Source organism: Loxodonta africana, chromosome 11 (assembly GCF_030014295.1).
Source record: "Loxodonta africana isolate mLoxAfr1 chromosome 11, mLoxAfr1.hap2, whole genome shotgun sequence".
Taxonomy (NCBI): domain Eukaryota; kingdom Metazoa; phylum Chordata; class Mammalia; order Proboscidea; family Elephantidae; genus Loxodonta; species Loxodonta africana.
Genome location: NC_087352.1, coordinates 26674632 through 26702615, shown reverse-complemented (window position 1 = coordinate 26702615; position 27984 = coordinate 26674632). Strand labels below are relative to the sequence as shown.

Genomic DNA, 27984 nt, shown 5'->3' with positions numbered 1-27984 from the left:
CACAATATGTATGTTTGAGCCCATTGTTGCAGCCAATGTGTCAATCCATAATTATATGCAGATGCAAGGTCCTTTCTTACCGGAATTCCTCTATACCTTGTCATCACTGAATTAAATCCTGGCTTGTTTTCTAACAAGTTCCACTGTGATTGTTTTTTTTTTGGGGGGGGGGAGGGGGCTGCAATGGTTTAAAGATGTATAACCCTTCACCTCAAAGCTGATTCTTTTGTTGCAGCAAAGTGCTTAATGTGTTACAGTCATCTGTACTTTCCCAGCATTTTGATAACATTTAAGTCATTCTGCCATGGTAGTCCTGCTATCCTTTGAGCTTGCAAGTTTCACCCTTGGTTGATGTTTGGGACCCTAGGTTCTGGGAAGTTTCTCAACACTCACAGAAATGAGTGGCTCACTGTGCCTGAATTGTTTGTGCAAACAATGTCATTCATTCTGAATACCTGCTTTTTCCTTGTGGGAGTCTGGAATTTTGTTAAGTGCTAGACAAATAGCACCAATGTGGCCAGTCCCGAGTAAAAATCTAGGGCATTGAGTCTTAATGAGTATCCCTGGTAGACATTTCATGTTTTGTCACAACCTCCAGGAGGTTAAATTAAGCATGTGCTATGTGACACCATTGGGACATGACTCTTGATGACTGCACCTGCTTTCTTGACTTCAGCCCATGCAGTTTTTCCTTTGCTGATTTTTGTATCCCTTTGCTGTAACAGGAGCCATGGTGGCGCAGTGGTTAACAGCTCAGGCTGGGGAGAAACCCCAGAAGACATGGCCTCTGGACTCTCTTAACCCAGCACTAAAACCATTCCCAAAGCCAACTCTTCAGGCAAAAATTAGACTGGACTATAAGACATAAAATGATACTTGTGAAGAGTGTGCTTCTTAGTTCAAGTAGATTCACAAGACTAAATGGGTAGCTTCTATCCAGAGGCGAGATGAGAAGGCAGGAAGGGACAGGAGCTCGTTGAATGGACACAGGAAATCCAGGGTGGAAACGAGCAGTGTGCTGTCACATTATAGGTATAGCAAGTAGGGTCACATAACAATGTGTGTATAAATTTTTGCATGAGAAACTAAGCTGTAAACTTTCACTTAAAGCACACTCTCACACACAAAAAAGTCCAGGCTGGTAACCAAAAGGTCAGCAGTTCGAATCCACCAGCTGCTCCTTGGAAACCCTATGGGGCAGTTCTACTCTGTTCTACAGGGTAGCTATGAGTTGGAATCAACTCAACAGCAATAGGTTTTTTCTTGCTATAATATAGTCTTGAGTACAACAATAAGCTGAGTCCTGTGAGCCTTCCCAGTGAATCAGAGAACATGGGGGTGGTTTTGAGGACCTCCAAACACAGTCATTCACTATGACTTCTATGATAATCATGTTGGCCATATCGAATTGACGCAGAACCTCTTGCAGGTCAACATATGCCACACATGGTGCCACCTGTATACACAGCTTTGTGGTAAACACTCTGTGAGGAAGCCAAAACTTATAATAAAAATACTTTGTTGTGTGCAGCCATTCACTAAAACACATAAACTGAATGTCTACTTACTAAGGAACAAAAAGGTAGAATGAACAGAACCGGGCAGTGGCTGAATGTGGGGATGATTAATGGAAAGGACAGATGGCTGCGAGGTGTCTGCCTTGGGCAACAAGGAAGAAGTTAGTGGGATTTGTGGAGATGTTTTTCAGGCATCTCAAATACATCTAAAACCATCTATGTGTCTTAGCCTTTCCTTACTTTCCTCCCTCAAATTCACACATTATCCTTATTTTCTACACAGATATGCAGAATATTATGCAGCCAGTAAAAAGAATGAGTTTAGTTTATCTCAACCTGCAGGGAGGCCAAGATGCATTGTTAAAATGAGAAAAATTACCGGGAAATGTACATTGCAAGATCCGATTTTGGTAAAAGGGTCACCCGGAGAACAAAGACCCACCCTGTGAGAGCAAATATAGTAAAATGGTTAAGGACATGGATTCTGGAGTCACATTGGACTCCAGTCCCTATTCTCACATTTAATAATCATGCAAAGTTGGCTATTCTCCTTAAACTTTCTGTGCCTGTTTTCTGATGGGTAAAATGAAAATAACATACCTACCACACAGTGTTGTTGTGAAGGTTAAAAGTTAATGTATGTAAAACATTTAAAACAATGGCTAATATATAATGATACTATATTTTTGTTTGCTCATTGGATTATTATGGGAGCATCTGCACAGCCATGGACATGGCCACATGCTACATGCACACAGGCTCAGTGTGTGCCAGGGAGAGTATGGAAGTACGAGCAGTGGGTAACAGCCATGAGAAACATGCAGCCTGGATACATGGATCTGGGGGTTTTCTGTAGATCACTGATGGCAAAATGCTTTGATAAGGGATTAAGTTGTAAGTGAGAAAGTCAATGGCCAGAGATGGATCTGGAAAGCAAAAATATTTGAGATGGAAGGAAGACACAGAGCCTGTGGAAATGAAGGGCAGGAAGCCACAAAAGCCAGGAGAGGACCTTCAAGTTAGAAAAGAGAACAGAAAACAGTACACAGGCCTAACAAGGGGATGAAGAGCAAAAGGGACCTTTCTGAGACCTGCCCAAGTCAGGTGATGGTGGTGGAAGACATTCTGGTCATCTGTAGCGTGAAAGCGACATGAAGACGTGGAGACAGAAACCTTACACAACATACTCACAAAGCATATATGTGAAAGAAGAGGGAGAAGAAAAGGGTAGAGCTTGAAGTGCACACAGGGTGGAAACAGACTTGGGGATGAGACTGGAGACCTAAACATAGCTACAGATTATGGGGAAAGAGTTGGTCAAGAGGGAGACATTAAATATCAGATAACAGGGGTATAAAAAGAAGTCGAAAGGTCCTAGGCAAGTTGGGAGGGGATGTGGTCCACAAAGGAGGGGAAGGCTAATGCTGGAAGAGAAGTGACCCCTTCTATTCTGAGGCTCTCACAATGCCTAGAAAGCTGTGGAATTCCATACACAAACCATTCCTAGAGAACACATGCTAAGTGATTTACAGATCTCCCTAAGTTGTAAGTTTGACCCTTAGAAATACTTGTAGAGCCCTGTGTAGAAGACTCTAGGACTCCCATTCCTCCAGATAAGGTAATATTTCTACTCCAAATTTAACACAAACCACCAAAGTATTATGTCTTTGGACTATACTCTTTTGTATTTAATGAGTCCTTCTATGGCACTGTTAACAAAGAAATAGAAGATGTAACAAAGAACCACACGAAAATTATACAACTGAAAAACGCAGAAAACAAAATGAAAACTCACTGGACAAGCTCAGTAGCAGATTAGAGATGACAGAGGAGAGAATCAGATAAAGAAAGTATTCAATCTGAACAATGGAGAAAAAATAGACTGCGGTAGGGGTTGTGTGGGTCAGTGCCTCAGGGACCTGTGAGAAAATAATGAAAGATCTAACATTTGTGTTATTAGAGTCCCAGAAAGAGTGTGGGGCTGAAAAAAACATTTGAAGATATAATAGTTGCAAATTACTCACATTTAACAAATGGCACACACCTACAGATTCAATAACCTGAGCAAATACCAAGCAGGATAAATTATGCAACAAAAGAATTACAAAACCAAGACACATTATAATCAAACTTCTGAACATTATAGACAAAGAAAAACATTCTGGAAGTAGCTAGACAGAAATGATGCTTGGTGTACAAAGGAACAATGGTTCAAATGGCAGAAGATTATAATCTGAAACCATGGAAACCAGAAGAAAGGGACATTATGATTTTCAGGTACTTAAAGAACTGCCAATCCCAAATCTTATATCCCACAAAAATATCCTTCAGGAATGAAGAGGAAATAAAGACATTTTCAGATGAAGTAAAGCAAAGAAAGTTTGTCTCCAGCAGACACACCATAGAAGGAAGGCTAGAGGAAGTTCTCCAAACAGAAAGGAAATGTTAGCAGTAAAAGGTTTGAGATTCCAGGGAGGAAGAAAGAACAATGGAACGGGTAAAAGCAGCAGTAGACTGCTCCTGAGTTTTTACAAACACATTTGACAGCTGAAGCAAAAATTACATCATCCAACATGGTGCCTAAGAAATACTTGAGAAAATTAAAGACTGAAGAGTGTAAAGGTACTGAAGGCAAGTAAGGTTTCTAAACATTAATCAAAGTGCTAAAATGTTGATACCAGTAGACTGTAGTAAGTTACACATATACATTGAAATACATTTCAATAGTCAATGTATATAAATGCTGTCAGTGATAGGATAATATCCATATGCCTACAAGAAAGATCAGTTAATATGACTATTATTCAAATTTACGTATCAACCACTAAGGCCAAAGATGAAGAAATTGAAAATTTTTACCAATTTCTGCAGTCTGAAATTGATCAAACATGCAATCAGGATGCACTGGTAATTACTGGTAATTGGAATGCGAGAGTTGGAAACAAAGAACGGTCGGCAGTTGGACAATATGATCTTGGTGATAGAAATCATGCTGGAGATTGCATGATAGAATTTCACAAGACCAACGACTTCTTCATTGCAAATACCTTTTTTCAACAACATAAACAGCAACTATACACGTGGACTCGCCAGATGGAATACACAGGAATCAAACAGACTACATCTCCGAAAAGAGACAACGGAGGAGCTTAATAGCATCAGTCAGAGCAAGGCCAGGAGCCTACCGTGGAACAGACCATCAATCGCTCATATGCAAGTTTGAGTTGAAGCTCAAGAAAATTAGAACAAGTCCACAAGAGCCAAAGTATGACTTTGAGTATATCCCACTTGAATTTAGAGACCATCTCAAGAACAGATTTGATGCACTGAACGCTAATGGCTGAAGACCAGATGAGTTGCAGAATGACATCAAGGACATCAAACATGAAGAAAGCAAAAAGTCACTAAAAAGCCAGGAAAGAAAGAAAAGACCAAAATGGATGTGAGAAGAGGACTCTAAAATTTGCTCCTGAACGTAGAGTAGCTAAACCAAATGGAAGAAATGATGAAGTAAAAGAGCTGAACAGAAGGTTTCAAAGGGCGGCTCAAGAAAAAGTAAAGTATGAAAATGACACATGCAAAGACCTGGAGATAGAAAACCAAAAGGGAATAACACACTCAGCATTTCTCAAGCTGAAAGAAATGAAAAAATTCAAGCCTTGAATTGAATTACTGAAGGATTTTATGGGGGAAAATATAAAACAACACAGGAAGCACTGAAACAAATGGAAGGAATACAGAGTCACTATACCAAAAAGAATTGGTCAGTGTTCAACCATTTCAGAAGGCAGCATATGATCAAGAACCAACAGTACTCAAGGAAGAGATCCAAGCTGCACTGAAGGCATTGGCAAAAAACCACGCTCTAGGAATTGACAGAATACCAACTGAGATTTTTCGACAAATGGATACAGTGCTGGAAGTGCTCACTCATCTATGCCAAGAAATTTGGAAGACAGCTACCTGGTCACCTGCCTGGAAGAGATCCATATTTATGCCGATTCTAAAGAAAGGTGATCCAACAGAATGCGGGAGTTATCGAACAATATCATTAATTTCATACACAAGTAAAATTTTGCTTAAGATCATTCAAAAGCAGTTGCAGTAGTACCTTGACAGGAAACTGCTGGAAATTCAAGCCAGATTTAGAAGAAGACATGAAACCAGGGATATTATTGCAGATGTGAGACAGATCTAAAGTAGAGAATACCAGAATGATGTTTACCTGTGTTTTATTGATTATGCAAAAGCATTTGACTGTGTGGATCGTAACAAATTATGGATAATACTGCAAAGAATGGGAATTCCAGAACACTTAATTCTGCCCATGAGTAACCTGTACATAGATCAAAAAGCAGCGGTTCAAACAGAACAGGGGGATACTGCGTGGTTTAAAGTCAGGAAAGGTATGCATCAGGGTTGGATCCTTTCACCATACTTATTCAATCTGTGTGCTGAGCAAATAACTGAAGAAGCTAGACTATGTGAAGAAGAACATGGCATCAGGACTGGAGGAAGATGCATTAACAACCTGCGTTATGCAGATGACACAACCCTACTTGCTGAAAGTGAAGAGGACTTGAAGTACTTACTGATGAAAATAGAAGACCACAGCCCTCAGTGTGGATTACACCTTAACATAAAGAAAACAAAAATTCTCACAACTGGACCAGTAAGCAACATCATCATAAATGGAAAAAATTTTGACGTTGTCAAGGATTTCATTTTACTTGGATCCACTACCAACACCTTGGAAACAGCAGTCAAGAGATCAACTGACCCATTGCACTGGGCAAATCTGCTGCAAAAGACTTCTTTAAAGTGTTCAAAAGGAAAGATATCACCTTGAAGACTAAGGTGTGCCTGACCCAAGCCATGATGTTTTCAATCTCCTCATATGCATGTGAAAGCTGGAAAATGAATAAGGAAGACTGAGGAAGAACTGACACCTTCAAATTATGGTGTTGGTGAAGAATACTGAACATACCATGGACTGCCAGGAGAACGAACAAATCTGTCTTGAAAGAAGTACAGCCAGAATGCTCCTTAGAAGAAGGGCGAGATTACGTCTCACATACTTTGGACATGTTATCAGGAGCGATCAGTCCCTGGAGAATGACATCATGCTTGGTAAAGTACAGTGTCAGCAAAAAAGAGGAAGACCCACAACAAGATGCATTGACACAGTGGCTGCAACAATGGGCTCAAGGATAACAATGATTGTGAGGATGGTGCAGGACTGGGCAGTGTTTCCTTCTGTGGTACATGGGGTCGCTATGAGTTGGAACTGACTCAGCAGCACCTAACAACACCATACATTGAAATACCTAGAACAATCACTAAAAAGAAAAAAAATTAGACAAAGAAATATACTCAAATTATAATACTGAGATAGAATTCTAGAAAAATGTTGAATACAGAAAGCAAAAACGAATGCAAAACAAAAGAAAAACACAAAAATAACAATAGAAACAATAGAGGAGATAGAAATGTGAGAAGAAACTGAAAACAAATCATAAAATGGCAGACTTAAACCATTGGTTTTTTTTTTTTTTTTAGAACATATCAGTAGTTACTTTAAATGTAAACGGTTTAAATACACCAATTAAAAGATAGGAATTGGCAGAATGGATAAAAAAGCATGACTGGACTTCAAGCTGTTCACAAGAAACTTACTTCAAATATAATGATATAGGGAAGGTTGAAAATAAAATGATGGAAAAAGATAAACCATGCAAACATTAATCATACAATGCAGGAGTGGTTATATTAATATCATATTAAATAATACTTCAGAGCCAAGGGAATTAACAGAAACAAGAGGGATGTTACATAATGACAAAGGGGTCAAAATATAAAAAAAAATGTATACAGCAATCCTAAATATGTATGAACCAAGCAAAAGAGCTTTGAAGTACATGAAGCAAAACCTGACAGAACTTAAAGAATAGACAATTCCACAATTATAGCTGGGAACTTCAGCAGCACTCTCAGAAAGTGATAGTAAAACTAGAGAGAAAATCAGCAGGAGTATAGAGAATCTGAATCACACCATCAACCAACAGGATCTCATAGACGTTTACAGAAAACAACCCAACAACAGCAGAATACTTGTTTTTATCAAGCACCCATGGCACATTCAACTAGAGACCATTTCCTGGGTCATAAAACAAACTTCAACAAATTTAAATGTTTTGAAATCACGCAGAACACATGTTCAAACCAAACATGAAACGAACTAGAAATCAGTAACAGAAAAATAACAGGAAATACTATAAACTCTAGGAAATTTAAAAGTATACCTCTAAATAATCCACAAGTCAACAGAGGACGTCTCAGAAAGGATCGAGAAATATTTAGAACTGAGTAAAAATGTAATTAAAACTAATGGAAATTTGTGGGATGGAGCTAAAACAGTAGGGTGGAAATTTGTAGGATGGAAAGTTAAAGAAGAACAGAGAAAGGAATCCTTTATCCAACTATAAGATTTACTATATAGCTACAGCAATAAAATAAAAAAAAGTAGATCAGGACCAACAAAAAGCGTTTTAGGTGTTTAAAACCACATGAATAAAGGGTTTGCTTTTTAAAACAACGGTCCTAAATGTGCAATAAATGTGCCCATGTGTATGTGTGTCTTTATGTCCTTAGATATAAAAGTATTTCAATATCAAACCAACATATTTCTCATAGACTTAGACTCTTGAAGATTACAGACAATATTGTAGAACCAATTAGACTTTTAAGGTTTTCATCCCTGCCTTCAACTGACTAAACTCTTCTGACACCGGATAGCAGTGAATGTATATAGAGAAATCATAGAGGCGCAAGGCCCTTTATCTTGATACAATACTCCCCTCTCCCCAAATAAGGAAGTAATGACAAATTATCACAGGCTTGGTAGAGAATCTGAAAGACGTTGTTTCCATTTTTTTCTATATTCTCCTCTACGTCTCCTTCTTTTAAAAAATATTCCTGAGATAACTCTGCAGTGTAAACTGAGGAGAAAGATGTGGCTGAAGGTTTTCCTAAGTGCACAATGGCCACTGGGTCTCTCTCCTGGATGAATTTTGGATGTAGACTCAGAGTCTAGGTAGGTCAATTTCTGACTCTTTAGATGACAAGTGATTATCTGCTCCAGAACACTTCCTCACAGGGATGACATTTGTGGGCTTTCCCTTTGGTATGAACAATCAGATGCTGAGTAGGATGGTTCCTCTGGCCACAGATTTTCCTCAGTGGTTACATTCAAAAAGTCTTTCCCCAATAAGAGTTCTTGGATGTTGACTGAAGTTTGCCCACTGTTAAAAGGTCTTTCCACATCTGTTACAGTGATAGGACTTCTCCCAGTATGAATCCTTTGGTGCTGCGTAAGGGATGAGCTGCGACAGAAGGCCTTCCCACATTCACTGCACTCATAGGGCTTCTCTCGAGTGTGGATGATAGAGTGTCGAATGAGATTTGTGCTCCAACAGAAAGTTTTCCCACATTCGATGCACTCATAGGGCTTCTCTCCACTGTGAATCCGCTGGTGTCTCGTGAGGCCAGATCTGCGGCTGAAGGCCTTCCCACACTCAATGCACTCATGGGGCTTCTCTCCAGTATGGATGGTGTAGTGTCGAATGAGGTCAGCCCGACTGCTAAAGGCTTTCCCACACTCTTTGCACTCAAAAGGTTTTTCCCCAGTGTGGGCCCTTTTATGTAAGATGTATGTAGAGCAGTGAGTGAAAGCCTTTCCACATTCACTGCACACATAGGGCTTCTCCCCGGTATGAATCCGCTGGTGCCTCTTGAGGTATGACCTGTGATTAAAGGCCTTCCCACACTCCGTGCACTCAAAGGGCTTTTCCCCAGTGTGGATGATGTAGTGGTGAATGAGGGCTGCGCTCTCACAGAAAGCTTTCCCACACTCACTACACTCATAGGGCTTCTCCCCAGTGTGAGTCTGCTGGTGCCACATGAGGTATGACCTGTGTTTGAAGACCTTCCCACACTCGAAGCACTCATAGGGATTCTCTCCACTGTGAATGAGGTAGTGTCGAATAAAGCCTGGCCGATCACGAAAGGCTTTTCCACACTCTTTGCAAACAAATGGTTTTTCTCCAGTGTGGCTCCTCTTGTGCAAGACAAAAGTGGAGCGGTGGGTGAAGGCCTTTCCACATTCACTGCACTTATATGGCTTCTCTCCACTGTGAATCCGCTGGTGCTGCGTAAGGTGTGACCTGCGGTTGAAGGCCTTCCCACACTCTGTGCACCCGTAGGGTTTCTCCCCTGTATGGACCATGTGGTGTTGAAGGAGATACGTGCTCTTTCTAAAGAACTTCCCACACTCTGTGCACTCATAGGGCTTCACTCCAGAGTGAATTCGCTCATGTTGAGCAAGGAGACGTTTTTTGTTAAACACTTTGCCACATTCCTTGCATACATAGGGGTGTCTCTCTTCATGAGTCATGGCATCTTTAGCTGGTCCACATGAGTTACCATCATGGACAGCATGGCCTGGGGAGACTCGCTCCTGAAGAATTCTTGAATATGCACCATCATCTGTCCCCATCCCATCATGTTCCATGTTCATTTTCCCAGGAAACTGCACTTTCTGGGGATTTATCCCCGGCCTTGAGTGCTGGTCCTGTATTTCTGGCGGCCCCTCCTGATTCCTGTCTCGCCCCAAATGGGAGTCCCTGGAGGCTCCCAGTGTCAGTTGTCCCTGGTCTGATGGTCCCTCAGACAAAGCCGGCTCAGGTGCAGTTGGCTCTGTGTTCTCAAGTTTTGCTTTATCCCCTGAAAGACATCAAACATACAAAAGGGCCTATTAATAATGACAACACAGAACAAACAAAAGCACGACTTCAGTAAGGAAATAAAAACGGAAATAGCGCCTCTGTGCCTGTAGTGTTTGGACATTTCTGAAACTCAGGCTTGCCAATTCTTTCTTTCCTGGTCCTTGACGTCTTCAAAGGGAGGCCAGAGGGTAAGTATGGGACAGGGGATGGGGACATGGTATGGGTGGACAGTGTAATAATGACACTGTGTGTGCTGAGTTTGCTGTAAGTGAGGACATCTCTCGGTGCTACAAGAACAATAGGAAGGGGTACTTAACCCAGCCCAAATAGGAGATGGGAAGAGAACAGGGGAGATGTTTCAGAGGAAGGACTCCATGTGGTGAGTCCTAAGGGAGATGCAGGAGTTGACACAGAGAGTGGGAAGGTGGCTGCAGCCTTAAGAGACAGAACATACAAAGACATAGAAGAGGACCCAGGGAATGGCCATGCAGGAAAAGAGGGTGCTGCTGAGAAAGCAGAGATAGGCAGGACACAGGGAGGCTGACTGCCAAGGTTCTGACTTGGGTGGTGGTGGGGATGAGCGCAGCCACTCCCAGGACAGGGCTTGTAAGGTAGAACATGAGCAGGATCTGAGTGGACATACTGAGTCTGGTATGCCTGAGGAACAGCTAGGTGAAAAGACTAGCAAAACAAGCATCATCTAAATGAGTAAGATTATAACACTTTACTTGAAGACATTAAAGAAGATCTATATAAATGGAGAACTTAATAATATAAAGCTGACAGTTCTAGCCAAATCAATATAAGAATTCAACATAACTTCATGAAAAATCAGTTTCAACTGAGTTTATCATGGAACTTAATAAGCTGATTCTACAATTCTTATAAAAGAGCGTACAGCCAATAATATTCCTGGGGAAGAATAAGGAGGAGGGATCTACCCTATCAGGTAACAGCATTATTATGAAGTAATAAATCTTCAAGGCAGTGTGGTACTGGCACAAAGCTCAGATCAACTGGCAATGAGAAAGAAGAGCGAGCTTAGTAACAAGCTCACACATACATGGACTTCCGATACACAGCAGAGCAGCTCATTAGTGAAACGAGAGACTGTTTAGTAAGCAGAGCTAGAAAATGTGGCTACTCCTATGGGGAACACATAAAATTGTGTTCCTTCTACACTCCATATTCAAAATCAACCTCAGATCAATAAATGCTTAAATGTCAAATACCAAATTTTAGTACTTGTAGGATAAAATAAATGAGACCATCTTTTGGATACTGGGGTAAATAAAGCAAGATTACTTCCTAAGTAATAAAACCATTAATCATAAAAGATTTATAAATCAGACTACACTAAAATAAAAACCATCCAAAATATACATTAAAGGTAGTGAAAAAAATAAGGTCAAAAACTAGAAGAATATATCTGCAGCAAATATAATTGATAAAAAATTACTATCAGGAATGTACAAATAATCACTACAAATCAAAGAGAGAAGGGCAAACAACTTAATAGAAAAATAATCACAAATGGATATTTCACAGAAGATACAGACTACGAGACATGATGAAGGGCCCAAATTCCGAAACATGAACCACTAATCAAGATCAGGTAAGATACCATATTTTACTGATTTGACTGGCAAAAACTAAGAATCCTTAAAGTATTATGTATTGGAAAAGAAATGGATCGATGGAACCTCTTGTATTTTCCTTGTGAAGTTTAAATTGGTATACTCTCTTTAGGAAACAATGGGAATTGTAAAACTGAACATTCACATAGCCTGTAATCCAATAATTGCACACCTAGAGATGTTACTGTTAGGATTGAATTGTGTCCCCTAAAAATATGTGTTGTAAATCCTAACCCCTGTACCTATGGATGTAACTCCACTTGGGAATAGGGTCTATTTGTAATAAGGTCCTATCCTTGTAAGGTGTGTCTTAAACCAATCACTTTTGAGATATAAAAGGAGCAGCTTAGGCATGGAAACAAGCAAAGACAAATGGGGAAGACTGATGCCCCATGAAGATCACCAAGAAACCGCAGAACAGAAGCTGAAAGAGACAAAGAACTTCCCCTAGAGCTGCACCCTACATCAGATTTCTATCCTAATCGGTGACGAAATCAATTTCTGTTGGTTAAGGCCAGCCACTCGTGGTATTTCTGTTATTGCAGCACTAGCTCACTAAGACAATTACCAAAAGACACCCTACACATGTGCTACAGGACCCATGTACACGAATGTTCACAGCAGCACCACGTGTGTGAATAAAAAAAAATGTAAACAATTCAACATCCCAGGGAGTGGATGGATACACTGCAATAGAGCCAAGCAACAGAATACGGGACAGCAGAAAACCAATGAATGAACAACGTAATGCCCCAAAACTGAAGACAACACACATGTCCATCAGGAGAAAAACGCAAAAATCAACGGCAGTTTTTCACACAATGAGAATACTACACAGTACAAAAATGAAACAAAGGCAACTAAGGGTAACCACATGGAAAAAAATTCCCACAGACGTGATGATGATCAAAAGAGGACAGGCACGACAGAAAGCGTCGTGTAGACTCTGGTGCCAGAACTGGCCGTGGCCAGGGCAAGACCTCCTCTAGGAAGGTGAGATGGGAAGCTGCAGATATGAGTTTCAGATCAGTGTGTAAGGGTTGAAAGTTGTTACGGATTCAGCTGTGTCACCCAAAAATATGTGTTGTAAATCCTAACTTCTATACCTGTGGTTATAATCCCATTTGGGAAAGAGTTTTCTTTGTTATGCTAATGAGGCCATATCAGTGTAGGGTGTGTCTTGAGTCAATCTCTTTTGAGATATAAAAAGAGCAAGCAAGCCAAGATGGGGGAAGAAAGATGCCATGCCACATGAGGATCACCAAGGAACCAAGGAATAGAAGCTAAAAAGACACAAGGACATTCCCCCAGAGCCAAGAGAGAGAGAAAACCTTCCCCTAGAGCCGGCACCCTGAATTCAGACTTCTAGCCTCCCAAACCGTGAGACAGTAAATTCCTGTTTGTCAAAGCCACCCACTTGTGGTATTTCTGTAATAGTGGCATTAGACAACTAAGATAAAGGTCAAGCAATATGAGGAGGTAGACTTCACCTTCGACATGAAAACATGCTGACACATCACCAGTCATACGGTGAGACATCACCGGCTGGGGAAGTGGCAATCTGGAACAAGGTCTGAGTGGCTTGGGGAGTTGGCGCTGGACATGGCATTGACCAGAGAGGCTCAGAGCACACGTGGAGGGACTAGTTAGGAGTCTATCAGCATCACCCAGAAAAAAGATGATGAGAGCTTAGGCTAAGTGTGAGGACAGATCTGATGGAGGTGAGGATTCAGGAGGTGTGTATAATGTAAAAAGACAGAATATGGGGTGGCTGGATGTAATGATGCTATGAGTCAGAATCAATTTGACAGCAGTGGGCTTGTTTTTTTTTTTTGGATGTAGGGATTGATGGAAATGGAAGTGTTAAGGATTGTCTGAGACTGTAATCAGTCTTCTAACCTGCTGAGATGGCAGGACCATTCACTGAAACTTGGGAGGTGGGAAGAGTGAGCAGTATCATGGGTTCCTTGTTATGCACATTGAGAAACAACAAAGACAGGCTGAGAAACTACAAAGACAGGCTGAGAAACGAGATCATGTGACATTCTTCAGGTCACAAGGCAGGTCAGAGGTGCCTGAGACAGTCATGTAGAGATGTGGGACGGAGGGACTGAAAGTTTAGAGGAGACCCTGAAGGGCTGAAGAGGGGCTGGAATGAGACGCTCACTGGCTGGCTGAGTACCAGGGAGGAGAGAGCATGACTCTGCAGTGGCACCAATCAACAAGTGCCCTCAGCAGGCCAGATGCAGGGCAGAAAAGGCCAAATGGCACCTTGAGGTTTTACCAAACAGTAGAGACAGGAAGACATGGGACAGGGGACTCTTTTTGAGCATCTGATTGACAATGAGAAAGATGGGTGGATAGAGAATGTGGGATGTGAAGTATAGCAGGAAAGAGTCAACGGGAGAGAAAGAATGGCTCTTTTTCCTCAGAGTTCAGAAGGAAAGGTGAGATATTACCATTACTGATTATAGCTAATATCAAGACATAAATAATACTAGCAGCTGACTTTTGATGAGCCACTTACTGTGGGTCTGGCGCTGCGCTAAGTAAGTAGTTTCGCACATTATCTTGATTACATCCTCAAACAACCTGATAACACAAAAACTATTACTACCATCATTTTTCAGGAATAGATGGAACATAGTTGACTGAGTGGATACTGACGAAATCATTTGCTCTTCTCCTTGGGCACACAACTTGACCAACTGTACTCATGCACCCAGGTTTGACCAGATGCCCAGGTCTTCTGAACGGACTGTGAGTGATCTGAGATGTGTAGAGGTGGCTGTGACTCTTCTCTCCTTCGTCCTCTGCCAACTGCAGGATGTCATGGTGACGACAGAGGACTCCTAGGTCCTTGAGTAACTATCTACTGGGTGCTACAGGGCTCTGGTCCACATGGATCCTGGTATGAGTGACAGAAATAGTTTTCATTTGCTGAGCCGCCAAGATTGGAGTTCATTTGTTAGAACAGCTAGCTTGGGTCACAAGGCTGGTAAGTGAGAAATTTCAAAAAATTTTAAGCTCATGTAGTTAAGAGCCCAGAGCCTGATCTTGGCTTACATACGCCTCTCCTCCTCAAAAGCAGTGAAGTGTGTGATGGGGGTGGGAGAAAAGAGGGAACACAGGCGAAAGAGCTCCATGGCTCCCACAACCCCAGAAAAGTAATGACAAAAAGCTTCCTAAGGCCCTGGATAAACAAGGCATTACTGAAAAAGAAGAATAAGTAGGAGGCCTTACTTTACCTGATTTTAGAACCTATTATACTGCCACAGTAGTCAAAACAGCCTGGTACTGGTACAACAACAGATACATGAACCAATGGAACAGAATTGAGAATCCAGACATAAATTCATCCACATATGAGCAGCTAATATTTGACAAAGGCCCAAAGTCAATTAAATGGGGAAAAGACAGTCTTTTTAACAAACGGTGCTGGCATAACTGGATATCCGTCTGAAAAAAAAATGAAACAAGACCCATATCTCACTCCATGCACAAAAACTAACTCAAAATGGATCAAAGACCTAAATATAAAATCTAAAACGATAAAGATCATGGAAGAAAAAATAGGGACAACATCAAGAGCCCTAATACATGGCATAAACAGTATAGAAAACATAAAGAATGTAGAAGAAAAACTAGATAACTGGGAGCTTCTAAAAATCACACGCTTAGGCTCATCCAAAGACTTCACCAGAAGAGTAAAAAGATTACCTAAAAAGACTACCTACAGACTGGGAAAAAGTTTTTACGTATGACATTTCTGATCAGCGCCTGATCTCTAAAATCTACATAATACTGCAAAAACTCAACTGCAAAAAGACAAATAACCCAATTAAAAAATGGGCAAAAGATAGGAATAGACACTTCACTAAAGAAGACATTCAGGTAGCTAACAGATATATGAGGAAATGTTCACGATCATTAGCCATTAAAGAAATGCAGATCAAAACTACAATGAGATTTCACCTCACTCCAACAAAAAAACATTAATCCAAGAAACACAAAATAATAAATGTTGGAGAGGCTGTGGAGAGATCGGAACACTTCTACACTGCTGGTGGGAATGTAAAATGGTACAACCACTTTGGAAATGGATTTGGCGCTTCCTTAAAAAGCTAGAAATAGAACTACCATAGGATCCAGCAATCCCACTCCTTGGAATATATCCTAGAGAAATAAGAGCCTTTACACGAACAGATATATGCACACCCACGTTTATTGCAGCACTGTTTACAACAGCAAAAAGATGGAAGCAACCAAGGTGCCCATCAATGGATGAATGTATAAATAAATTATGGTATATTCACACAATGGAATACTACGCATTGATAAAGAACAGTGAGGAATCTGTGAAACATTTCATAACATGGAGGAACCTGGAAGGCATTATGCTGAAATTAGTCAGCTGCAAAAAGACAAATATACGTATAAGACCACTATTATAAGAACTTGAGAAACAGTTTAAACTGAGAAGAAAACATTCTTTTGTGGTTACGAGAGGGGGGAGGTAGGGAGGGTGGGAGAGGGGTATTCACTAATTAGATAGTAGATAAGAACTACTTTAGGTGAAGGGAAAGAAGGCATACAGTACAGGGGAGGTCAGCACATAAACCAAAAGCAAAGAAATTTCCTGAATAAACCGAATGCTTCGAAGGCTAGCGTAACAGGGGCAGGGGTCTGGGGACCATGGTTTCAGGGGACATCTAAGTTAACTGGCATAATAAAATCTATTAAGAAAACATTCTGCATCCCACTTTGAAGGGTGGCGTCTGGGGTCTTAAACGCTAGCAAGCAGCCATCTAAGATGCATCAATTGGTCTCAACCCACCTGGATCAAAGGAGAATGAAGAACACCAAGGACACAAGGTGATTACGAGCCCAAGAGACAGAAAGGGCCACATGAACCAGAGACTACATCATCCTGAGACCAGAAGAACTAGATCGTGCCCGGCTACAACCGATGACTGCCCTGACAGGGAACACAACAGAGAACCCCTGAGGGAACAGGAGAGCAGTGGGATGCAGACCCCAAATTCTCATAAGACCAGACTTAATGGCCTGACTGAGACTGGAAGGACCCTGGTGGTCATGGCCCCCAGACCTTCTGTTGCCCCAGGACAGGAACCATTCCCGAAGCCAACTCTTCAGACATGGATTGGACTGGACAATGGGTTGGAGAGGGATGCTGGTGAGGAGTGAGCTTCTTGGATCAGGTGGACACTTGAGACTATGTTGGCATCTCCTGCCTGGAGGGGAGATGAGAGGGTGGAGGGGGTTAGAAGCTGGCAAAAAGGACACGAAAAGAGAGAGTGGAGGGAGACAGCAGGCTATCTCACTAAGGGGAGAGTAACTGGGTGTGTGTAGCAAGGTGTATATGGGTTTTTGTGTGAGAGACTGACTTCATCTGTAAACTTTCACTTAAAGCACAATAAAGATTATTAAAAAAAAAACAACTTCCTGAGGGGATCCAGGGTTAGTGGTCTTACAGTCTGCAGGCTGCAGGGCCCTCCACCTGGCCGGATCCTGGTCACCCACCTGGAAAGGTGCTTTGGAACAGGTCTTTCTTCACAGCCCATAGCTCCTGCCTGAGCTCCAGCTCGTAGATCAGCTCTGGTTTGGGCACAGGACACCCTGTTCATGGAGAAGCAAGAGGACACAGGGATTTTTGTGAGAAGAAATAAAACCTCTCAGTCTAGTCTGGGACTTCAGGATGGGAACAAGACCTTGGAATGAGGCTGTTCCCATCCAAGCAAACAAAACACTGACCGGTGACCTGGAAACCCAGGACACAAATACCATCCTGGGGCCCCAAAGACTGTGGACAGTAGTGCCAGCTGTTCAGGCAACACTGTTCCCTCTGACCTCCAGCCTACGGAATCCCAACAGTGTTCAGACACAGCCGTAAGACCCAGGGAAATAGCCCCTCCTTCCAGAAGGTGTTTTCTACTTAATCCAAGTTAATGGGTCTCAATCTGCCGGTGTCTCAGAATGCCCTGGGGTGGTATGGGTCCCATTCACCAACCAACTGAAACCAAAACTCTGAGGGGGAGGCCTGGAAATCAGCAGATTTTAAATATCCTCAGATGATTCTGACACCCAGGGAAGGTAAGAAGCACTGGTGGTGTCCTCAGTTTGCAAATACATCCTGATCATCACTAGTCTGAGGTAGGCAGGTGACCTAACTGGCCACTCTGTGAAGTGCAAGCTTTCATTCCAGGAAGGCTGAATAAGAGGACATGCCGTTGCTGTCATCCCAAAGCATCCTGCAACTACCGCCAGAGAACCACTTGAGGATCTGGACCAAGAAGAGGAAGCAAACAGACAGACAACCGGGTTGCAACCCACCAACCCAGGTGCCAGCCCCACCCCTGGGCTTCTCATTAGGTAAGATAGTAAATTTCCTTCAGGGTGAAGCCCATTTGAGCTGTCTTCTGTTAGATGCAAACCAACAAGTATATTGATAGATGCGGGGGTAAATGACTTTTAAGACTCTGTAGGTAAGTCAGTGGCCAAAGCACCAGAGCCATAGAAGGCACACCAGACCCACAGAAGGCTCAACCAACGGAGTCTGAACCACAGCCCAAGATTCAGCCAGTCAACACTAAGCAAATGCTCACTGGTGTCTGCTGCAAGCCTAGTACCAAGCTCAGTAATGAGTCTGTGGAAAAGTGAATGAGACCTTCCTTCAGCTCTGTCAGGAGTCATATGCCTCGCCATCTCAGGGCCTTTGCACACACTGGTCCTTCTACCTAGAATGCTGTTCTCTCCCCTACCCTGCTCCACATGCTGACTCTAACTCTTTGGGTCTTAGCTCAAATGTCACTTCCTATGAAGATTTCTTTGAAATGTAGCCCTTAAGTCCAGGTGCTTAATCAATTTGCCACGCTGCCACAGAAGTTTCAATCCTAATAAAGAACAACCCCACTGCTGTCAATTCTGACTCACAGTGACCCTATAGAACAGAGCAGAACTGCCCCACAGGATTTCCAAAGCTATAATCTTCATGGAAGCAGACTGACACATCTTTCTTCCACACAGTGGCTGGTGGGTTTGAACCAACGACCTGTTCGTGGCTGAGCACTTTAACCGCTGTGCCAATGGGCTCCTTTTTTCAATCCTAAGTAAAAAACTACAACCTAAGGGGTATAACCAAATCCCAGGGACTGTGCCAAGCACTTTAAATGCATCACTTAAAAAAAAAATTGAGTTAACCTTACAGGGTAACTTAGATAACGGACATATTTAAAATGTTGACTCTTTTCATTGAGAAACATGGTATGTATTTTCACTGATCTAAGTCTATTTTTAGATCCTATGCAGAGTTTTATACTGCTCTTCAAAATGGGCAATCTATTTTAGGATTTCCTCACAGCATTTCCAGGAAATATAGCACCATTCTGTAGATAAAGAAACCAAGGCTCAGGCAGACAAAGTAATTGGCCAAAGGACACAAAACTGACCAATGGTTGAATCAAGACGAAAACCCAGGTCTAGCCATCTCTGGCATCTGTTACTTAACCACGAAGTGAGAAAACATTGTTCTAGAAGGTGCTGAGTCAAGAAGCGATGATGATCATAAAGATGATAACAATAACAGCAGTAACAGTGGTAGGGGTCACACTGCTAACCTGCATATAGCCAGGTATCACGAGGCATGGTTCTGAGACCTTTTCAGAACTCACTTATCCTTGCAACAGCCCTGTGCAGCAGATACAATATTATCCCATTTTACCAACGAGCAACCTGAGGCACAGAGAAGTTCGGTAATTTGCCCAAGGCCACACGGCTTTTAAGGAGCGGAGCTGGGATTGAACACTGGGAGTCTTGCTCCAGACCCTGGTCTCCCACAGGCTCTGGGAAGGAAGATACCTGTATGGGGCCAGCAGCCTTGGACCAAGCAGTTAGTGGTGGTGAGGTGAGGACATGAATGTGAAGATTCAGTCCTCAGGGAATCGAGGCCAAAAGGAGGGGCAGACTAGGTGATGCCCAAACTTTGGCATTTCACGAACCATTAAAAAAATTAAAAAACGGTAATGCACAGGTGATATGGTCACATATAATCATTTACATAAACACTAAATACCATATACTCGCATCCACAAGTCACAAACAAAAAAGGACTTTTACCACAAAAAAATGACAGTGGACAGCATTTCAAAACGAAGGTGTCTCCTACACTGAAGATTTGTGCTTTATGAGGGACTCACTACACCGGCTGTGTTTTCCAGACTTGGCCAGGGTCAGGGATGCTGAGATAATTGAATGGATAGAGCATAAACAGTACCTAGAGCAGGCCTAGCAGGGGATCAGTGGATAGGTGACCTTAGCTGTGAACACTAATAATCGCTTTTCTTAAAAGTGACCCCCTTTTTACGGTTCTTATTGTTGTTGTATGCTATTGAGTAGATTCCAACTCAAAGTGACCCCATGTGACAGAGCAGAACTGCCCCTTAGGGTTTCAAGGCTGTTATCTTTACAGGAGCAGATTGCCAGGTCTTTCTTCCATGGAGCGTCTGGGTGGGTTTGAACCACCAACCTTTTGGTTAGCAGCTGAGCATTTACCTGTTAGACCACCAGGGTTTCTTTTTATGGTTCTTAGCTTTCTTCAAAAATGTATTCTTGTATTGTTCTGGTAATGGTATAATCAGAGCCACTTGTCGGTCACATGAAAGATTACAATGCAACTGAAACAACGCTAGAAGGCCCCGGAGAACTCAGGCGGCCTGCTCAGGACTGTGTGTCTGAGGTGGCTCCCTCTTTTGAAAAGACTCAGCACTAAACCCAGACATTCTCTCAACAATCAAGAAGTGAGAAAGAGAAGAAAAACAGGAATGGCTTTCTCAGGGTGTCCCTCAATCACCCAAAATACCAGTTAACAATTACTGTTACTGTCATCATCGTGATGATCACTGTCATTACCCTTGGGCTCCTGGACTCAGTACCCTTTACAACAGGGTTTCTCAACCTCGGCATGACTGACATTTTGGTCCAAATAATTCTTTGCTGTGTGTGTTCTGTGCATCTTATATGGATGCTTAGCAGCATTCCAGGTCTCTCCACTAGATGCCAGTTGCACATCCATCCCAGGTGTGACCATCAAAAATATCTCCACACGTTACCAGACATCCCCTGGTGTGGGGGCAATATCACCCCACTGGCTTAGAACAACATAAACAGGGTGATGGGAGAAAGCGAGTGTGACAGAGGAAAGAACTTACACGGTATTTTGTGAACAGAAAACAGCTGGAGAGAGGTGGTATTGTGCTGAGAAGGGGCCGGCCACGTGAAACACCAGAACGCATGCACCAGGCAGCAAGAACAGCAAGTGCAGAGGCCCGAAGCGGACGTGCATTTGGGGAAACTGCAGAAACCAGCACGATCGGAGAAGAGTGAGCTCGGGGCGGGGGGTCAGCAAAGCAAGATGGAGAACTTTTTGTTTAAAAAAACTTCTTTATAAAATATGTATCACTCTTTTCCAGCTTGATCTCTTCTTAATGAAACAGGACCTAATTCCAGTTCTCTGGAAATAGGCATGTCTTACCCTAAGCTGAGTTTCAAGAACTGCCTTGGATGTGTAACACTTCCCTGTCCCAAACTGAATGGTCTCAGATGGTCATTATCTCTAAGCAGAGAATTGTCTAAGGTAGGATTTACCAACCTCAGAACTCCTGACATCTGAGGCTGAGGGATTCTCTGCTGAGGGGACTGAGCCACGCACTGCAGGATGTTTAGCAGCATCTCTGGCTTTTTCTCACTAGATGCCACTAGCATCCCCCGTCACCAGGTGTGAAGAACAAAAATTCATCCAGAATGGAAACAGAACAACCAGGATGGAAACAATGAGAATGTTCACGCATTGGGAAGAATGTAACCAATGTCACTGAACAACTTGTGTAAAAGTTGTTGAATGGGAACTTAAACTGTGTAAACTTTTACCGAAAACACGATAAAATATTATTTGAAAAAAAAAAAAAAATTCATCCAGACATTGCCAAATTTGCTAAATGTCTGCTGATGGGCAAAACTGCCAACTGCTGCAATGTACTGCTCTAAACTTATCTCTTGTACCAGTGGAGGATCATAGCCCAGGCTTTAGGAAACCAGAGACAATCCTAAGGCCCCAGGGAATAAAGACATCTCATAGCCAAGATCATGTTGTTTAGAATAATACTGGGTGACATTGAAGGTAAATGCCTCCTGGGGGCCCTGCCTGACTCACCCCTGTCTGGGAGAACATCCATCACTCATAGCCCTGCTAACTAGACTGTGGGAACATTTAACACAGCCAAGCTTGGCCAGTCAAACCGAGGGCAGCCTATGCTGGACACTGGGATGAGAAATGAGGGAAGTGTGGACTCAGGTGGCCATTTCCTGTGTCAAGGATGCCCCACAGAGGCCAGCTACACAGAGAGAGAGAAAAGCAATATAAACGTGCACCTGAGTAGTGACAAGGAACCTGGGGGCCCCAGAAAGCAAGGATTGCAGTAGCTATTTTGTGCCACGAACTCACTGAGACAGAAAAGGCCACTGTGCAAACACAGTGACAGGAGCAGACCTGCAGAAAGAAGACAGGACAAGGGACTTGGAAGCCAGGGCACAACTGTGGTTCTTCTGAATTACTGATAGCAGTCCTTCATGAAGCCCTGCTGAAGTGCCTGCCTCTGGGTTCCACAAGGCACCCTATTTCCTTCCAACATATCCTTACCCTTTGGAGGTGAGCCAAAGGGGAACTGTTTCTTGCCCAAAGAGACATGGAGAGACCAGATAAGAAGAGATGAGTGTGGAAAATTACTGAAGCTTGGGGAGAAGAGAGGGTGGGCTCCACAGGCCATCCTGATGAGCCAAGCCTGGAGTAAAAGGGTAGGATGAAGGAGTCTGCAGGGCCCCCACACAGTTGAGAGGTGAGGTCTTACCCAGAGAGACCAGCAGCCCACAGTTCTCCAGCATCACCTCCTGGTACAGGCTCCTCTGGGTCAGGTCCAGCTGCCCCCACTCCTCCTGTGTGAAGGTCACGGCCACGTCCTCAAAGGTCACAGACACCTGAAGAGTCAAACAGAGGCAGTGGTGTTTGCCTTGGGAAGCTGTGGGATGAGATTAGAGCCTGTCTCTGCATCAATGATAAAGGTGCAGAGAGACTCAAGGCCTAGATCACTGAGTTTAACTCCTGGGGGCCTAGCTCAGTGCTGGGCTTAATGGATAGGAGGGCACTACTTTGAACAGAATCAAACAGTGCAAGAAAGAGGAGCCTCCATGTGGAGCCATCGGAGAATGACAGAAGACAACGACAATCCCATGTAAACTGAGAGATGCAGACAGTAAGGGCTCTGAGATGTCAGAGGGAAAGGACAACAAGAATAATAATACCAGCAGCTGCGTCTCACTGGCCCTCACCTCACTGTGCAACTTCCCTGTGCTGAGGGGATCAATACACCATGTTAAAGCAACTATAAGTCCCTAGCTCTGAAGCCAGATTCCTGTGGTTTGACTCCAAACTCTTAAATCCGACACTTACCTGCTGTCTGACCTTGGGGTGCTTGCTTCATTTCTCTGAGCCTCAACTTCTGGAACAATACAATAAGAGCTCCCACTCCATCTACAACAGTTGTGAGATTTAAAGACAACGTCCAGTGCTCAGCATGCTTTGGGATTAATCATCCCACAGCAGTGAGGCGAACACTATCATCCTTCCCACATCACAGTCTTCAACCTGAGGCCAAGGGGGCTCTACTGATCCACCCAGAGTCACATGTCTTATGATCAGGGGCAGGACTTGAACATAGGTCCCTCTGCTCCAAGGTCCAATGGAACAACCTTGATAGCCCTCCTTTACCAAAGAGAATTCATAGGAACAAGGTTGGGAAGCATTTCCAGTCATTTCTGCTGTTAAATCAATTATAGTCACTCCTGAAAACATTTCTGTGAATGTGGGCAGAAGAGCAGAGCTGTCATCACTGAACCCTCAAAAGAAGCCCTGCAGGTGGCACCTGCCTGGGCAGTGGCAGGGGCTGGGCAGCTCCCTGCATCCCTGGCTCCCCTGGTCCTGAAAGACTTCCTGGGAGATTCACAGTGAACCACCAGCCTCTTTATCCTTCCAGAGTCCTCACAGCAGGCCAGGACACTTCAGGATCAGGAATCATGAGTGGCAGAGACAATGCAGAATACTGTCATGAGAACACGGGCCTTTGACTGGCCACAATGTCTGTACTGACTGAGGGTGGAATAACATCCAGCAAAGGACCACACACTCTCTCCCTCCCAGGACCTAATCTATGCAGGTGTGTGTGGTGGATGAGGGTGGAGACCATGGCAACCACACAGGCCCTCTTGGGCCTCCTGAAACAACCAATACTTCACCTTTGTCTACATACTTCCCTCTACCTGGAATGGCCCACCTTCCCTCCCCAATATGCCCAAAGTCAACTGCAGGAAGGACCACCTACTTGCCTTGCAAAGTTCACTTTAGGTGTCACCTTCAGGGCTTCCCAGTTCACTGTGTGGAGTAGTGGGTAAAAGCACAGGCTCTGGTGGTCAACATATTGGGTACGAGTTTCTGAGAGCTGTGTGACCTTGTGCGGGTAACTCAATCTCTCTGAGCCCTGAGTGCCTCTTGTGTAAAACAAGTGACATTACTACTACCCAACTCTGATGAGCTGAAGATTAAATCAGGTGATCCATGACTGCCCAACATCCTGTATCAAAGGCTCAACAGCAGCCAGCAATCATGGATCTTTTGTTAATGATTGTTCATTTCCCTCTTTGCTACCACATGCTGGGAAACCTCACCCCAGCAGGCTTTTTGTAATTTTGCCAGATTCCCTATAAAAAATGCCAGACCACAAGCAAGTAGGGCAGGATCTACTTTAGCCTGAACTGCCAGGAAAAGCTACTCCAAATGGGTGACATTTGAACAGAGACGGGAAGGATGTGAATAGGGGAGCTCTCCAGAGATGGAGAAACAGTGTCCCAGGCAGTATCCCAGTGGGAACTGTAAGGCCAAAGGCTGAAATGGAAGAAAACCTAGCATAGTCAAATTGGTGTGTCCAGAGAGCAGTGAGCAAGGGAAGAATGTAAGGAGGCAACGCTGGAGGTTGTTGGTCAGGGTGGACTGGGCAGGGATTTGCAGGTCAAGGTTGGGGACTGGGTTTATTCAAAGTAAGATGGGAACCCCGGAGGGAGCATCATTAATTCTTCAACAACTTATTGAGCAGCAGTCTGAGTCCTGACAATGTTGTTGTCATTGCTGGGTAACAACCAGTCGATTCCAACTCATAGTGACCCCATGTGACAGAGCAGAACTGGCCCATACAGACTTCTAAGCTGTAATCTTTACCAGAGCAGGCTGCCAGTTCTTTCTCCGGTAGAGCCGCTGGTGGGTCCGAACCCCAGACCTTTTCCTTAGCATCCAAGCACCTAACCGTTGCACCACCAGGCTCCGCAGGGCAAGGTAGGGGGTTAGATTTACTCTAAGTACGATGAGAACTCCCGTAGAGAACCTCATTCATTCTCCAACAACTTACTGAGGAGGTGTCGAGAGTCCCAACACTGCTTTAGGACTGGTGATAAAGTGACAAGCCAAATCACTGCAAAGAGAAACCCTGTGACCTTCTCGGCTCCCAGCCCGTACAGGTGCCCAGCCATCTCCCCTTAGAATCAGCAATTCCGAAATCATCCTCCGCTCACCTGGGCCGAGTCCATCAGCGCCGCCGCCATCGTGGGACCCTGTGAGGAGGGCAGTGCCTGAACAGGGGGGCGGCCGGGACGGGTCCCGCCGACCCCACCCTGCACTGCCTTGGCTGGGGGACCTCGGCCAACTGTCGCCCTCCGGGCCTCAGTCTCCCCGAGTGAAAGTCGCACCAGGCCCTGGGCGCCGCCCTTGGCAACTGCGGGGATGAAGGGCGGTGTGGAGTCCCGGAGAGCTCGTGGCCTGGTCGGGCGCCAGGAGCAACCCGTTACCGGGGTTCACGACTGGAACATAGGGGCTGGGTCTGGAAGAGAGGGCTGGGAAGCAGCACTGAACTAGCCTCAGGGTTTCAAAGCCGGCAAACACGGGATCGCCACAGGCAAATGGCGAACTCTACGGAGGAGCAGGAAGTCCCGCCCCCGCCGATGTGGCTGCAGGAAACGCCCCTCTCCCTGGTAGTCATTGGCCCAGCACCAGCCGCCGAGGATCGACGCACAGGCTTCTAGGTGATGTAGTTTCCCGCTCCATCCATCCAGACTAGGAGTGCCTTTCCAGCACAGATTCCAACTGGTTCTTGGTTTGACCCCTCTCTGAGAATCTGCCTTTCCACTTGATATACTGAAACACAATCTACATTTTAACAAGATCTCCAGGTGATTCTTATGTATAAAAAATTTACGTATAAAAAGAACCAAACCTGTTGCCATTGATTACGACTCATAAGACTTATGTATGTTCATGTATACAAGATGCTTATGTATACTTACGAATCCATACGTATACAAGAACACTTATGCATTCTTATGTTGACCCAAAACAAACTGGTTAAAAGTCTGCTTTCCAGCAAGTCCTCTTCAGTGTAAAACGGGCACTAGGCCCAGAGCGCCCTGTCAGATCCGCCTCATTTCCAAGAGTACGGAATGGCAGATGCGAGGCCATCCATTCTTCTACCTGGGAAATCGAGGATTGGGAGGCGGGTATATTCGCAGGGATAAAGACCAAGTGCAAAGGTGTGGAACCAGGCTCTCTTCTAGGCTCCTCGCTTCCCAGTTCCCTTTACCTTCTCTATCATCGGTTGTTGTTGCATGCCTTGGAGTGGAATCCAACTCATAGGTGACCCCATGTGACAGAGCAGAACTGCCCCACTGGGTTTCCTAGACTGTAATCTTTATGGGAACAAATCACCAGGTCATTTTCCTGAGGAGCTGCTAAGTGTTTGGTTAGCAGCTGAGTGCTTAACCATTGCACCAACAGGGCTCCTTATACATTCATTAACACTCCAGATAAAAACAAGATTTTTTTTTTTAATTGTGCTTTAAGTGAAAGTTTACAATTCAAGTCAGTTTCTCATAAAAAACTTATACACGCATTATTATATGATCCTAGTTGCTCTCCCCATAATGTGACAGCAAACTCCTCCCCTCCAGCCTGTATTTCCCATGTCCATTCAACTAGCTCCTGTCCCCCTCTGCCCTCTCATCTTGCCTCTGGACAGGAACTGCCCACTTAGTCTCATGTGTCTACTTGAGCTAAGAAGCACACTCCTCACCAGTATCATTTTATGTCTTATGTTGTTGTCGTTGTTAGGTAATCTTTGTCTGAAGAGTTGGCTTTGGGGATAGTTTTAATTTTGGGTTAACAGAGAGTCTGGGGGCCGTGTTCTCTGGGGTCCCTCCAGTCTCAGTCAGACCATTAAATCTGGTCTTTTTACTAGAATTTGAGGTCTGCACCCTACTTTTCTCCTGTTCCATCACGGACTCTCTGGGCACCATCCAGTTCTTCTCGTCTCAGACTGATGCAGAGTCTCAGGTTTATGTGGCCCTTTCTGTCTATTGGGCTCATATTTTCCTCGTGTCTTTGGTGTTCTTTATTCTCCTTTGCTCCCAGTGGGTTGGGACCAACTGATGCATCTTAGATGGTTGCTTGCTAGTTTTTAAGACCCCAGACACCACTCACCAAAGTGGGATGCAGAACGTTTTCTTAATAAACTTCGTTATGCCAATTGACCTAGATGTCCCCTAAAATGATGGTCCCCAGGCCCCCGCCCCTGCTACTCTGTCCCTTGAAGCATTTGGTTGCAGTCAGGAAACTTCTTAGCTTTTGGTTTAGTCCAGTTGTGCTAATTTCCCTTGTATTGTGTGCTGTCCTTCCCTTCACCTAAAATAATTCTTGTCTACTATCTAGTTAGTGAATAGCCCTCTTCCTCCCTCCCCACCCTTGTAACCAACAAAAAAATTTTTTTTTCTGGGTTTAAACCTTTTCTTTAGTTCTTATAATAGTGGTCTCATACAATATTTGTCCCTTTGGGACTAATTCCTCTCAGCGTAACGCCTTCCAGATTCATCCATGTAATGAGA

At 43.8% G+C, this 27984-nt stretch overlaps 1 protein-coding gene across 1 annotated transcript in view; it reads right to left on the bottom strand.

The window, feature by feature from the left end:
* The window catches only part of LOC100659978 (zinc finger protein 805-like), a 66367-nt gene extending 40304 nt beyond the window's left edge, over positions 1–26063 (bottom strand). Inside the window, 4 exon segments of the mRNA XM_010586638.3 lie at positions 8848–10298; positions 17482–17577; positions 22860–22986; positions 25627–26063. Of these exon segments, the coding sequence (XP_010584940.3) occupies positions 8848–10298; positions 17482–17577; positions 22860–22986; positions 25627–25656 (1704 nt within the window). The 5' untranslated portion in view covers positions 25657–26063.
* Between the last annotated feature and the right edge of the window lie 1921 nt (positions 26064–27984).